General features: G+C 40.0%; 3 protein-coding genes across 4 annotated transcripts in view; 2 read left to right on the plus strand and 1 right to left on the minus strand.

The window, feature by feature from the left end:
• LOC136417273 (rho GTPase-activating protein 11A-like) overlaps positions 1-5,704 on the plus strand; it is a 46,852-nt gene extending 41,148 nt beyond the window's left edge. Inside the window, exon 14 of the transcript XR_010752786.1 lies at positions 5,695-5,704. The gene's annotated coding sequence lies outside the window, so the exon portion shown is untranslated. The remainder of the gene's footprint in view (positions 1-5,694) is intronic.
• Rpb5 (DNA-directed RNA polymerases I, II, and III subunit Rpb5) lies at positions 1,273-3,352 on the plus strand. The gene is made up of 4 exons (XM_066402894.1): positions 1,273-1,427; positions 1,479-1,567; positions 1,626-1,964; positions 2,026-3,352. Exons 1-4 carry the CDS (start codon positions 1,371-1,373, stop codon positions 2,171-2,173), a joined length of 633 nt encoding a protein of 210 aa, XP_066258991.1. The 5' UTR covers positions 1,273-1,370; the 3' UTR covers positions 2,174-3,352.
• nahoda lies at positions 3,183-14,096 on the minus strand. 2 transcript variants are annotated; one of them, XM_066402888.1, is made up of 15 exons: positions 13,799-14,096; positions 9,904-9,974; positions 9,057-9,154; positions 8,871-9,004; positions 7,880-8,569; positions 7,236-7,727; positions 6,687-6,810; positions 6,449-6,630; positions 6,263-6,394; positions 5,855-6,211; positions 5,224-5,647; positions 4,984-5,174; positions 4,710-4,891; positions 4,369-4,511; positions 3,686-3,820 (listed from the first exon to the last, which is right to left on the minus strand). In XM_066402888.1, the coding sequence occupies exons 1-14, from the start codon at positions 13,956-13,958 to the stop codon at positions 4,389-4,391; spliced, it is 3,360 nt and encodes a 1,119-aa protein (XP_066258985.1). In that variant the 5' UTR covers positions 13,959-14,096; the 3' UTR covers positions 3,686-3,820; positions 4,369-4,388. The 2 variants fall into 2 exon arrangements, with proteins under 2 accessions (XP_066258984.1, XP_066258985.1); XM_066402887.1 differs by lacking the exon at positions 4,369-4,511 and having other exon boundaries at positions 3,183-3,820; positions 13,799-14,095.
• Positions 14,097-14,216: the final 120 nt, after the last annotated feature.

Here is a 14,216-nt window from a genome sequence, read left to right on the forward strand (position 1 = left end):
TGGTAATAAGTAATAAGGCCGTATGCAAGAGTTTTCTTAGATACAGGAGCTGCCCTTTAAAGTGCTACGATGTAATAATTTCGAGTAGAACTGGATGCAATGATGAAAATATTTTTAAAGTGTTAAAGTGTTTCTTTCGGTCAAATTCCTTAATATGATTTGTGTTTCGAATTTTTAACACTTATACATAGATTCTAACATATAACTGGTGTACTTCTATGATACAAACACTTATGAATATTAGTGAGAATTGACTTCTCACAGGTCTACACGGCAACACAGCAATCTTACAACTCTCCCCACTCCACCATCCAGCTGATTACCCCCTCCGATGACAGTCATTTGTTTATGTTGGCCATGTGCGGGCGAAAGATGCGTTCACAGCATTGCCAAACTGCCTCGCTTTTATCAGTTTTCACTTGGCCCCCCCACGAATACTTTTTATCACTGAAACTAAGGCTAAATCGATGCGGGTTTCTCCATTTATCCCCCCCCCCCCCCAAACACGTAATTTTATTATTATCACAGCCAGGGGAGTTGCAAAGGAACAACTCGCATTTAGAAATTTTAATTGCTTTTGCAAGAAATTTCGGGAAGTGTTGTTAAGTGGTCCTGACTTTCATACAACTCAGAACTGTTTTTAGCTTTAGAAGAGTGATACATTGATTCTATGTGCCCTGAAAACTACTCTTACTACGGGTTTCCAAAGTTGAAAAACGGGGTATTGCAAAGCGGACACCTGTCTAGGGTCGTAAAACACGGGAAGTCCATTTGGGGCGTCGCTCAGGTGGAAGAAATAAATAAGTACCCGCACAATATTCCTTGGCAAAAACAGGCCTTAATTGGCGCTTATTTAATTAACATGATGTTCGTCCTGAGTATTCAACATCTGCCCTAAAAGGTTATTGACTGCTTTCCAAGTAATAAATATGTATGTTCTTTACGTCTGACGCGGATTATTTATTTTTTCTATTACCGCCTTTGGACATAACGTGTGTTACAAAAGTAGGGTTATTTTCAGTTTAAATTCACTGAGAATAACATTCATCCTTTATTAAGGGATAAAAATCTCTGGTTAATTTCAATTTTTATAAAACTGTAAATTTTATCATATTTAATTTTCACATTTGACTTGTCTACTTAACATGCGAGCAGTGTATTTAGAACAGGTTTAAACCACTGCACTTTGTATTCTATCTGTCAATCTCCAAACTTCAAATGTCATTTGAAACTCAGATGCTTTTTTGACAGTAAATAATTTAAAATAATTCGGTTAGTTGGGATTTAATTTTATAATTAAAAAAAGCCATATTTTATCTTTAAAAAGCTCTGTTTTAAACAAATACGAATCCTCTTTACGAACAAAAAAAATGGACGACGAGGCAGAAACATATAAACTATGGCGTATACGAAAAACGGTAATGCAGGTAAGTCTAACCTCACTTTTTTGGCTCCCGTCTTAAACCCTTTTTATACAGCTTTGCCATGATAGAGGGTATTTGGTAACTCAAGATGAGCTCGACCAAACCTTAGAACAATTCAAAGAGCATTTTGGTGATAAGCCAAGGTATGCTTCAATGTTTTAACAAAGGGTTTTCAGGAAGTTATTCTGATCTTTTGAATAGTGAAAAACGCCCCTCGCGCAGCGATTTGATAGTCCTCGTGGCGCATAATGATGATCCCACCGATCAAATGTTTGTTTTTTTTCCGGACGAACCAAAAATTGGCATTAAAACTATCAAAACTTACTGTCAAAGAATGCAAGATGAGAACATCCATAGAGCTATTATAGTAGTGCAAGCTGGCATGACACCCTCGGCTAAACAATCTTTGGTTGATATGGCTCCCAAGTACATTTTAGAACAGTTCCTTGAATCTGAGTTGCTGATTAATATTACAGAGCATGAGCTGGTGCCTGAACATGTTGTGATGAATCCGGAAGAAAAGGCTGAGTTGCTAGCTAGGTAAGTTTAGTGCCTTATGAAGCTTCACATGATAGCATAATGAGCGTTTAAACAATTTAAGGTATAAATTGAAAGAAAACATGTTGATGCGAATTCAGGCTGGGGATCCAGTGGCCAGGTATTTTGGGCTTAAAAGAGGGCAAGTGGTCAAGATTATTAGATCTTCTGAGACAGCGGGCAGGTACATTTCATATCGATTAGTGTGCTAGTTTTAAGTGATTTTTAAATTTTTGATTTGGATGAGTCTTTATCATTCTTTGTCAGTTTGGCTTTTGAAAGCTTCTAATAGAGCTAGAGCAAGTGGAGTAGTCTCCGATATTGATTTGTACAGTGTGAGAAAATCTTAATATTGTTTTATTTTTCAAAGTCATCATGAAAAAGTTGTTATATAATTTTTAACACTTTTTAAATCCAAGTAAACAGTACATTGGGTATCTAGGCAAATCCAGGGCGTAGAAGATTAACATAGGAAATCGATTTTTTTTGTGCGTTTGTAAGGTTTATCTAATTGAAAAACTTTTACATGGAGGCCATAGTACTTAAGGCCAGCCATTATTGAAGATTGGCCATTATCGACCATTTCAACTTAAAACGTCTCTAAATTTGAAAAATTTGATTGTTCCGCGTAACCGTTCAAGGTCACGATTGGTCAGAGTCAAATTCGGAATTAAACAAAGTCGCCAAAAACATAAGGGTAAAAACTCCATGGCAAATGAATTTTCTTTTTTTTCTAATTTATAAGCAATTTTTAACTTATTTACAAGTTAATTCAGTGAAAAATCAATGGAAAATCTAATAATAATTATCTTATGATTTGTTGTTTTTCGCATTTATTTTGGTGACTTTGTGTTTGTTTAATTCTGACCTTGACTTTGACCAATAATGGCCTCGAACGGTTACGTGAGACATTAAAATTTTTGAAATTTGGAGGCGTTGTGAGCCAGAATGGTTCTAATTAGAAGATCGAAAAAAATTTAGAATGATGGCCGGTTCTGAGCATTATGACCTTCAGGTAAAAGATTTTTAATTGGACAATCCGTGCAGGTGCAAAAAAAACCGATTTGCTATGTTAATCTCCTATATCTAGGGTTCCCCTGGACATTTCGTATAATATTGGAGACGATAAACTGTCAAAAACCTCCATGTTACTGCTCTTATAGGTTCAGGAGTGACTCTTCTTACTTATTTGTTATACTTATTTTAAGTAAATGAAACTACAACATTTTAAGTATTTATTTTTAAAATTTCTAGTGGATCTGTACAATAAAAATGACTCTAACTTACTCTGGTAATGGTTAACAAGAAATTTCGTTTTTCTCTACTCGTAAGTAAATCTGCTCTATTTACACTTAAAATACGGCACCATCTATCTATACATAATATATTCTGTAACATTGCGCACACTCACTACTCCCGTCAAACGTCAATTGTCATTGACTAGAACGCACTTAGTACTCCCTCTTTTGTCCGTTATAGTCCACATAAACCCTGACGACTTCGCCTGAATACTTGCGCTGCGAGGGCATAAAGTAAAAGTCGGCGGGCATCTGGCCGCCCTTTGCCGCCCCCACGGTATGGCGGTCGTATTGAGTGCGAGGTAAAGAGAATGTGCTCCGATCATTCGGGGGTAGAACGGCGCTGCGCGGCCTTTGTAAGCTGCGTGAGTCACCTGGTGGCACTTGAGGAGGTATACTGGGGGGTCTCCCTTGAGGACGAGGAGGATTGGAACGAGGTCGTGGGGCGGCTTTTCCGTTCTGAGGGTTTTTTTTGGAGATGTCTTCGCGCTCGAAGGAGTCAAAGGCGTAGTTGGTATTGGCGGAGTAGTCTTTCCAGGCCGAGTTCGGGATTAAGTGGTCCTAAAATTTGTATTTTGCGGGTTTTCGGTTTGCTATGACTCAGCAGCGTTTGAGGGGGTATATACACAGGGTGTTCACTAGTTAGGTGCTGCGCTAAGTGTGCGATAGTTCAGGTGCGTGTCGCTTTATAGTTCTGGTTCCACCGCTTGCATTCTAACAGCTTTAAAGGAGTGAAAATGCCGTCGATTTAACGTACCTGTCAAGCAGTTCCTGAAACTTTCTAACTTCTTTGTTTTTAAAGATAAGTCCAAACACGTGGTACACGCGTTCATTTAACTTTTTTCATAAAAGCGAATGCCGTTGTTAGTTTTGACGGACCTATCTCACAGTTCGGAGAAATTTCTAACTCAATTATTTTTAAAGACAACTCCAGAAACATGGTACTCATTTCACTTGACTTTTTCAACTAATACAATGATGATATCTTTTTTATCCCCCCCCCCCCCCTCCACCCACAAAAACATTATATTAAATTAACCAAAAAAAAACAAGCTTTGGAACGAAGGGGCGGAACCACGTTTGACGAAGTATTGCGTCATCGAACTCACCCCACCAGGGCCAAGCAGCCCTACCACATCCCCCTTTGTTGGCGATGCGCCCCGTTTACGTTATAGCGGATGGGGTGGAGCGCAGACGAACCCCAGTGGGGTTCGTAGAAGTAGCCCGGGTCCAGTTGCACGCTGTACACCCTCTGAAACACCCCCACAGCGTTTCAATGTTTAGAACCACTCCCATTTCCCCCAATAAATATTAGAAACATGACAAAACTAACACGAAAAGCATCGCTATTTCGACACCTCTAAACACAATGGACGTACGTGTATGCGAGGGAGAGAGAGAGATATAGAGCGATACTTTCGTTGCTTTCCAGGCCTCACAATGAAGTTACCTTGTGGCGGTGGGAGTTACGCCGACCAGACGCGCGGTAGACAGTGCAGGCGGCCTGCACCAGGGCCACCAACACCAATGCGCCGATGCAACTGAGTACAATGTAAAGCTTAGTGGAGGGCATATCGAAGAAACCCGAACTTGCGGTAGAGGAGTCCGAGTCGGCGTTCAGATTGGTCGTTACTGCAAATTTGTTTTATTAGGCCACACCTCAGCCTATTACAACGTGGAAAACTCCGCGTCGCGATTGGTCTGGAATGTGTTCTGATACTTACAACTTTGTGGTTCAAACACGAGATACCGTGGATCGACTTTAAAATTTCCAATACGTCCTGATCCCACGCTCTCCTGAATGGTCTTATGCACTTGCTCATCAGTATCTTCAAGATCGTTTAATGACCGCCCCTTCTCCGCTGCAACTTTATCGAGCTGTAGATTCATCACCGCTACAATATTATTATCCTCCCTAAAAATCTACCTTAATATTCAACAATTTCGCTTGAAAAGTAACTCACGCTCTCAAATCATCCACCAACACCCTCCGGAAGCCGGCGAGACCTTTAAAAACTGGCTCAATGTTGTTAGTAATTGAGTTGCTTAGATCTTGGTACTGGACTGATCCCGTTTTGGGGATCACAAAGTTCTCCCCCAATTCGATGAGTTTCACTTCAACCATGTAACTCAGGCCCGGCACCTCAGTGGTAGTCTGATAATCGTAAACTTCATCGTTTCCGCATGATCTGATGCAGATTCGTTCTGCACTAACCACCGGAACTGCTTCGTGTTTTCTTATTTTCTTGTTGACACTGTTGAAAGCGCCTCCGCGCACTGGAAACATCATGAAGAGACACTGCTCGTTGGTGAAGGCCAAATCTTTAGGGTCGTTGGTCATGCGTTTGCGCGAGAAAGACAAGGTGGTCACTCCGTTGATTATGCGTCCTAAAATCCTCCCAAAATAGAAATTAATCTAAAGACTGTTACTTAAGGTCAAGTGTGATATGTGACGTACACATTTACTATGTGTGATATCACATGTAATCACCACATCATGTCCGACATGTGACGCTTGCATGAGATAATAATTGATGTATGTCAAACATGGTATGTGACGTATAACATTCAAAATTTCAAAACAGCTCAACTCACCGCTTGTGTTATAAATATTCTGATTGGCATCAAGGAACGGTTGCGTATATCCCGTAATCCAGGTGTCCATTAAAAATGGCCGTCCAGTCTTGTCTACCCACCCCAGAATGGCGTCGGTTTGTGACATGCGCTCGTCATTCGAAAACCCGATACCGGTCCACGTATCCGTATGACTTGTAGTTATGGTAAAGCGAATTTCATCCTTACGAGGGACCAACTCCCACTTGGCCGAGTACTCGCACGTGTAATTGACTGGGTCGCAGTCCTTAGGTACTTTCCATTCGCCTCCGCAGTCTGTGTTTTGAGTGGATTTACTGGTGGCCCCTGCACCCGCCAGCATAACCTCACGTTTACTTTCTGTTGATTAGTCTGTTATACAAAGAGGCGAAGCCTAAAAAGGGCGTTTACCGAAGAAGTTGAGAGACAAAACTCCACGTTGAGAGGCGTGGCCGTGATACTTCAACTCGTCGGGTTTGTAGAAGTCCTTAATTGAGACTTTTGAGGTCTCAATTCCTGATTTTGGTACGTGGACGTACTTGCCTATAATGATTCTCACATTTAAAAAAATATAATTTTTTTCCTGAAATAAAGTACCATTTTCCTGTCCTTGCGCGAAAATCACATGCATCAAACCCTCCTCAATCGCATGATCTGAAGATTCTTTGGCATCCAACTTCTTCCTAAATAAAATGGTGGTAACGCCATCCTTCTCGAATCCGAGAGCGGCGGTCAGGTCGTTCTTTCCTCCCCAGTAGTTGTCCATGTGCGGGGTAGATCTAACCTCGATCCAGTTAATATTACCTCTATTTATTGGAGATTGATGTGCCCTTACCGGTCTCTAGTGTAATAATCCCCAATTCGGCTTGCAGTGCCCCTGGCGGAGCCGATAATGATGTCAGTGCAATCCATGGGGTTAAAGTCGTGTCTTGGGGTGTAGGAGTTGAGATTCTCGCCGCCTGTTAAAATTGTTTGTTTATGTGCTTTGTTAAGTTGTATGACGGCGGGCGACTTCGCGATGATTTATGATACAAAAAGCTCGGTTTTACGTTAAAGCTAATACTAGCGACGTTATTTTTAATGATAAAAAGCATAGATGGTTTTGAGGAAGTTCATCATATTTGTTCCTCATTTTTCGGTACTTTTTTCGAATTAAAAAAGTAGTGAGGTCAATTTTGACTTATCTATCAGACAGTTCGAGAAAATCCCTAATATCGTCATTATTGAAGATAGATTCTTTGAATGACTACTCACTTTCAACTGATTGTTTCCAACTAAGACAATCCCGCAATCAAATTTGACGAATAAGACACACTTTACCACCATCACCTCCACTTACAACATCATCGATTATTAGTAGCTGAATCATTGTTACTTCCATTACCTTCATTATTTCCCTTGCTTATTGGTGCGGCCTCTAAACTAGCGTGCGTTTTTACACTAGGCTCCGGCTCTGAGCTAGGCTCAGGCTCGGATTTAGGCTCAGTTTCAGGTTCAAAAGTAGGTTCAGGTTCAGAATTGGGTTCTGGAGAAGGCTCGGTGTTTGGTTCAGGAGCTGGTTCTGAAGTGGGCTCGGACGATGGTTCAGGAGCAGGTTCGGAAGAGGGTTTAGGAGCAGGGTGTGATTCAGAAAAACTTTCTTGATTAAGATCAGGCTGGCCGAGTTTGCCGTGCCGAAAAGAGTAGATAATGGTTGTGATCTCAGATTCTTCTTCGGGAGTTTGAGATGTAGCCCCAGAAATAAGTTCCAAGTTAGAAAGAGGTTCGGAATTAGGTTCCGAACGTGATTCAGGTTCAGGAAGGATAGTAGGTTCTGGCTCTGAGACGGGTTCAGGCTCGGACGTCGGCACCGCCTCTGCTTCAGGCTCCTCGGTTTCTAAAGAGAAGTAAAACCATCACCATCATTAGTATTAGGGGGCGCCCCTAAGTCTAATCAATGTTAAAAACTGCCCCTAGAAAATTGTACAACTCTTTGGACCCCTCAATCTACACAAAACTAATGCAAGAGTCAACCGGGAACATGCATACCTCCAGCCTCCTCCTCTTTAACTTCCCGTCTACTTCTGCTCGACTTCTTGCTCACTTGAAAGGAAATACTGGTCTCTACTTTATCTGCATCAGAAAAAGCTGCTGGAGTAGAAACAGCAGCTGACCGTCTGCTGTATGTAGACTTGCGCAGCTTCTCCGTAGTCATTGATTCCGGCTCATTTCCAGGCTCAGCCTCAGGTTCACTTTTCGGCTCAGGCTCACCTTCACTTTTAGGTTCAGGAGCACTTTCCATCTTTTCAACTGGCCCAATCTGAGGGAAATTTTTGCAATTTTTGGTCAGTCCCAAGGGCCTCCATCCCAAGGCCGCATAGCTCGTTCCATTTACCACCATAACGGCTTCCAATTCGCGCTGGTCTTTTAATATTCTCCAATAGAGCTTGAAGGTGTTGGAGAGCTTGCGTTGGTTGTATAGGTCGAAGTCGATTTCTGCGGATTTTACCGGGGAACGTTTATTGCAGCCAGGGCCGAACCACCCTAGCTGACAGTAGCACTGGCGCTGGGGTGCCGTGCTAGCCTCGATGTCCACGCAGACGCCCTGTGCACCACAGTCGCTGTGTTCTAGACATTCGTCGCGGAATTGACAGACGGAACCGTAGTAAAGACGGTCGCATTTGCATTTACCCAGTAGGTAACGGCCGTGGTTGCTGCAGGATTCGCGGAATTCTTTACCTGGAAGCGATTATTCATAGAATTTCTATCTTCGTTATTTTTAATAATAATAATGCCAAACATATGGTGCACATTTTTAATTAACGTTGTCAGATTTGACATGCCTGCACCTACTTTGATAAAAATTCTAATTTTTCCGTTTCTAAATAAATTCTCCATATTTGTTATTTATTTTCAACTAATTTTTCGTGGAAAAGCCAAGTCCGTTAACCATTCTAATTTATATCCGACTTGATTTAAAAAAAAGGAATTACATTTTTTTTAGAATAAATAGATGTTCAGTCTTAATTAAGGCACTTACGGGTTTTTATGTCTACATCTGCGCAAGACCAAAACCGATAGCTAGCTCCCCACTCCAGGGCCTGCCTAAGTAACCTGAGGGTACAGTTGGAGCAGGTAAAATCATTGGGCAGCTGCACTTGATACGTTTGAGCCCTGAAACTTCCTTATTTTAATCCCACCCCCTATAATAAAAGAAAAAACTTACGTGACGTCATCAGAGACGAATTCAGAGCCCTCAACTTGAGGCGTAAGATCCAGGACTGGTCTTTCTAACTCATCAAGCAGCTGAATCTTGAAGCCCCCCTATATGTAAGAAAAGCGTAACTTTCTTCTACGGATTTGGCAATAATAATAGAAAGTTTAAAGCGGGTGAGTGCTACGAACTAATTGCCCGCATTTTTAAAGCTGTACGTGCCCGGCAATCGTAATTGACATGCTTTTTTTGCACAATTACTGTAATTTAATTGGGTATCATGCTCATTTGTGGCATAAATATAGACACAAGGTTCTTATATACAGGGTGGCCATTTCTGGAGCTAAATCAGGGGGTTTGGTTAAATTGGGGCAGAATTACGTTGTTTGGAGTTCAATGATATGACGTTTCAAAATTTGACAAATTCCAGTGATTTTTTTATTTTATCTCAGGTTATTTGGTAAGGTAATTAGAAATAGTTATCATTTCGTTAGTGCAACTTTTCTTTTTCTACAAGGTGGCGATGTTATATTTGAAATCCGGCGTTTCGTTTTTTGGTAACCATCATTAACGTTGTTTTTTCTTATGGGCGTCATCTTGGATTTTTATATTTCTGAATTCAGCTTTTTTTTATTACGATGATGTGTTACATGTTGAGGTTCAATCAAAAATCTTCTTTTTCAAAATTTTCTTATATTTAAATTTTTTAGATGAATTTTATTTGACGAAGTGCCGGAATATCCCAAAAAATCATAGGAATTTTTCAAATTTTGGAACGGCATATTGATGAACGCCAATTTCTAGATTCTTCTATGGTTGAGCTCTAGAAACGGATACCCCGTAAATCGAAGAAACTCACCTTATGGGGGTAACCTAAGTGCCAGGACACATTGAATTTGCTGCCAGATAAAAGGGAGGTTTTCACATTGCCTGAAACAAGAAAAATAGATTTCTTTAGAACCGTAAAAAACTGCCGAAGTCGCGTTAAAATTGCGTAAGGTATAGACGTAGTTGAGAAACACGCAGCAGGTGCTTTCGCATTTTTAAATAATCTGCAACAGCCAACGTTATTATAACTGCAAATTCTGCCTTGTTGCCAGTTAAAAAAAATCATTCTTGCCAATGCTTATGTGGGTTAATGTTAGAGTTTGAATTTTCGACTTGTTGGGGAAATATTTGTGTTGGTTCGCCACAAGTTTCTTGCAAACCCACGAACGTGAGTCATCTTTATGGTTCAACCATAATAAACTTGGACGTGATTTCATCTCAAATCGTAACCAACACCAAAGAAATGCAACCGGTAATTATTTGACGATTAACTGTGAGGTTCAATAGCTAAATCCGGCCATGAAGAAACTACGATAATTGCAGGTTTTCGATTATAAGATAGTTCCCGCTCGTAGAATTGATAATTATCCTGTGAGAGAACTCAATTTTGATAAGCAAATCTTCCAAGGTTGAATTCTTGCAGTAAATCGGTGTCATCTTGATCATCGCTATTTAATGGAGTTCGATGTTATTTACTCAAATTCCGAAGCGTCTAATGTGGAGATTAATGAAGGTGTTCGAAACCATAAAGTATCCTGTTCCTTAGTCAAGGCAAACGGTCTTCCTCATTGTTCGTTTGTGCGTATGATAACGAGTCGAAAGCAGGCATCTTAGATCAGCCACTAACCTGAACTAACCTGCTTCTGGTCGTTTCTCGGTTAATAAGTAAATGCGCAATCGACCTGCTTGCAGAAGAGAGTCAAGGCGCTTGCGTAAAAATGTTTCATCGAAGCGAATGAGAAGCGTGTCAAATGTGCCTTCAGAAATAGATTTTTTTTGTGTAAAAAATTAGCTAAAAATATTACCATGTTGATTTTGATACCATAGGCTTAGGGTTGTTTTCAAAAATAATGAAACTAATATTGGTTATTTTCGAGCAGGAGCAATAGGTGTCCCAAAACTGACAATGCCATTGTTTTAATTAGAAAAAATTATCTGAAAACGAGTACCATGTCGAAGCACTTGTCTATGAAACTAACAAATTCAACTTTCCGGGCAAAATCCGGTGAACAATGACGGCGCTTATAGCGCAACTTGTTCGCATTGAGCAACCGATGAAATGGCATTCTTCTTTTCGACCTGCGCGCGTTTTAGATATGCGTGCGAGTGTGGTAACTGCTTGCCTTAATTCAAATGATGTTAATTACTCAAAGGCAATAAGATTGTGTAACTGCTATTTAAACGTGAGGTAATTGATCGCTTATTGCTCAAAGAAATATATAACGGAAAATGACCGTAATTGAAATGGAAAGTCGCTCCATTACTTTGCTTCTTGGGGGGTTTCTTCTCATTGTAAGAGAGAAAACCGCTAAACAATGTCATTAAAAGCGAATAAATCATGACCGCGGAAGCTGGCAAAAAAACGGCGCTTACGTAACATTAAATTCCGAGAATGGAAATGTACGAGCACCTGCCGAAAAGGTCGCGAAGATCCTCAAGCACGACTATCTTCCGCATAGGGGGGTGGGAGGTTGGGGGAGTAAATAACAACGAAGTATCACTTGCTATAGTTTTGTTTGCATTCGTCAGATAATAATAGAGCCGTGACGTTATGTAGAAATTCTGCTACAGCATGGTAATTTTCTCTTTTATGTTTGCGATAAGACGTGACAGAATTTCAGGTGCGGGCTTCGAGTTTATCGGATGACAGCTTGGACGATCACCTTGAAATTTCTCTTTCAGTTAGGGCTGACCGTAGGCTAACTAGTAAGTGAATCTATTGGTTTCAATATCTTGAAAAAATTTTTTTGGAGCTCACAGATCTAGAGTTATTTACTTAAACTCGTTTGTCACAATGTAAATTGAAACTGTGCGATGCTTCAACTAACAGTAAATGAAATTCCTCAGGCCGTAATGCAGCTGTAACACCCAACTGCTCATAACATTATTATTCCGACTTATAATATTAAATGAATGTTGCATAAGTTGTAACACAGCCGGTTACATTTCCTAGTGTGATTCCTTCTGCTTTTATTAATAATTCAAGTGAGCTGTCTAACGTAATCCATCGTTTTTTCATTAAAAATAAACCAGTTTTTTTCTATCCAAGTGGTCAGCGTTTTAAATGCTAATGGGTCCCGTGGGCAAGCGGTCATTCAAGGCAAATTATGTTATAGAAAGGTCACTTGTACCGTTGCGAAACCTGCTCACGTTATCGTTGGAATTTTCGAAGAATACTAATCAAATCAGCATTGTTTTCAGAGGAGAACCAAAGTCGGAGAAAGGTCGAGGCATCTTGAAGCAATCAAAAATGAGCTCATGGTAGATAAATGCAAAAAACAGAAATTCTCAAGGCCTCGTCAAGAAGTGTGTTTGTATGTGATCAGTGAGAACCTATCTAAAAGACCTACTATCTTAATACTCGGTTATACTGAAAAGTTACTCATTACGTGGTTTGACTACTTTTTCAGGGTGATATAAGAGTGGATCATTAAAAAAAGCTTAAAAACCCCAGTAATAAGTGTTTGAAAATTTGGTTTCTTATCAAAGAATGATCATTTAAGGTTTCTGAGATCTCGATAAAATAATGGGACATTTGTCGTAGCTCCATTAATAGCTTTTCACTCACATCAGTACTTCTACTGTAATACTAAGCATTTAAAAGGACTTAAGCCGATTTAACTGCCTAACACAAACAGAGTCAATTGTGAACTCTTCAACTAACCTTTTTTTGATGGAAGTGATTCTTCGCTTTTCTAAAAATTTCAATATCTTTTAAGTAAAAACTTCTACGACTTTGTTGCATTTTCCATTTAATCAATTTAATCAATAAACAAATTATTTGTTATACTTCGATTGATTTTCTGCATTTAAACTGCCGATGCAGCTATAATTAATTATGTTAATCAATCAATTATTTATTAAATTATTTTATTTCAATCCATCGCGGCGTCTTGCAATGACTGAAAAAAATTAAATGGTGATTGATTAAATTAATTTAATTAACGTAGTCCAATCGAAATTAGCAGCAATTTCGATATTGTCGCCCCCTAGAGTAGGCTTTGAAACAAAAATTTAGGCACTTATTTACGCTATTTTAAACGCTCTTAGCTTATGAAATATAATTTTTAAACTTTTCTAACGATTTTGAAGATTCGTGAGTGTCTTAAAATTGAAATTTGACATTATTAGAGAATAAAATACTCGAAACCCTTCAGGAAGTCCGAAAACGTTTGAGAATCTCCATGGAGCCAAATTCACATGATGACAAAATAATCGCCAAGGTAATCTTAAAAAATGACAAGAAAAGTAAAATTTCATTTTTAACTAAAAGCAAGGTACTTTACCAGTGACAAGGCCAATTTCTCCTTTCTTTGTAAAACACATTCACACGCTTGTTTTTCTTACTAAGTCGATCGGAACGATCTTCTAACCATTACGATTTCATTGCGGCCAAGCGCTTCTGATTCCAACAGACAAATTCCCCATATTATCAAGAGAAAGAGAGAGAGAGAGAAAGAGAGTGAGAGAGAAATCTCAGCGTTGGAAACTTAAATTAACACCTCGGATTTGAACATAGCACTTTTTCACTTCAGTGCCGATGCAGGAAACCTGCTTCGCAGTCACATGAAATATATATCGGATTATTACGGAAGCAATTAAGAAAACATTGAAAAACTATTATAATGAGAGAAAGTGCGTGTAGTCGCGCATAAAATATGGTTATTCAGATAGTCTGGTACGCCAGATTTAATTCCTCCATATACCTTTGGGCATTCCACATGGAGCCTTGGTTCTGGAACTATCTAAAAAATCCAAGTCGTACTTCCTCGCAGGTGGGAAGACCAGAGCCACATGTCCTTCACTTTCCACGACACAGTACCACCACAGTACCACCAAGGGTATTACCCTAGCTATCGCCGACATTTTGCGCGTTTTACACGTTCTCCGCCATGTTAATAATGGTTACAACACAAGATTACTGTAGAATAATCCGACGCAATCGGTACCTACCTAAGTACCACCAGCACTGCGTCACAACCTTTCGCGTAATACCTCTCGGATTTCTTTTGCGGAACACCTCTGCGGTGATGGTGGTGGTGGGGAAGGTGCGCCGCCAATATTAGTACCATCAAGGGAGGGGTCAGGGGGGCTGTAAGGAATGTGCCACACGAGACGTATTAT

Source organism: Euwallacea similis, chromosome 27 (assembly GCF_039881205.1).
Source record: "Euwallacea similis isolate ESF13 chromosome 27, ESF131.1, whole genome shotgun sequence".
In the NCBI taxonomy this organism is placed as follows: domain Eukaryota; kingdom Metazoa; phylum Arthropoda; class Insecta; order Coleoptera; family Curculionidae; genus Euwallacea; species Euwallacea similis.

Bases quoted from the DNA above. Each gene is read 5' to 3' on its own strand.
- Rpb5 (XM_066402894.1), top strand. From the start codon at position 1,371: ATGGACGACGAGGCAGAAACATATAAACTATGGCGTATACGAAAAACG. The intron at 1,428-1,478 runs GTAAGTCTAACC...CTTTTTATACAG, and splicing joins TACGAAAAACGGTAATGCAG to CTTTGCCATGATAGAGGGTA. The intron at 1,965-2,025 runs GTAAGTTTAGTG...AAACAATTTAAG, and splicing joins AAGGCTGAGTTGCTAGCTAG to GTATAAATTGAAAGAAAACA.
- nahoda (XM_066402887.1), bottom strand. From the start codon at position 13,958: ATGTCGGCGATAGCTAGGGTAATACCCTTGGTGGTACTGTGGTGGTAC. The intron at 6,811-7,235 runs GTAATGGAAGTA...CAATTTTAACAG, and splicing joins AAGCAAGGGAAATAATGAAG to GCGGCGAGAATCTCAACTCC. The intron at 5,175-5,223 runs GTGAGTTACTTT...GTAGATTTTTAG, and splicing joins TTGGTGGATGATTTGAGAGC to GGAGGATAATAATATTGTAG.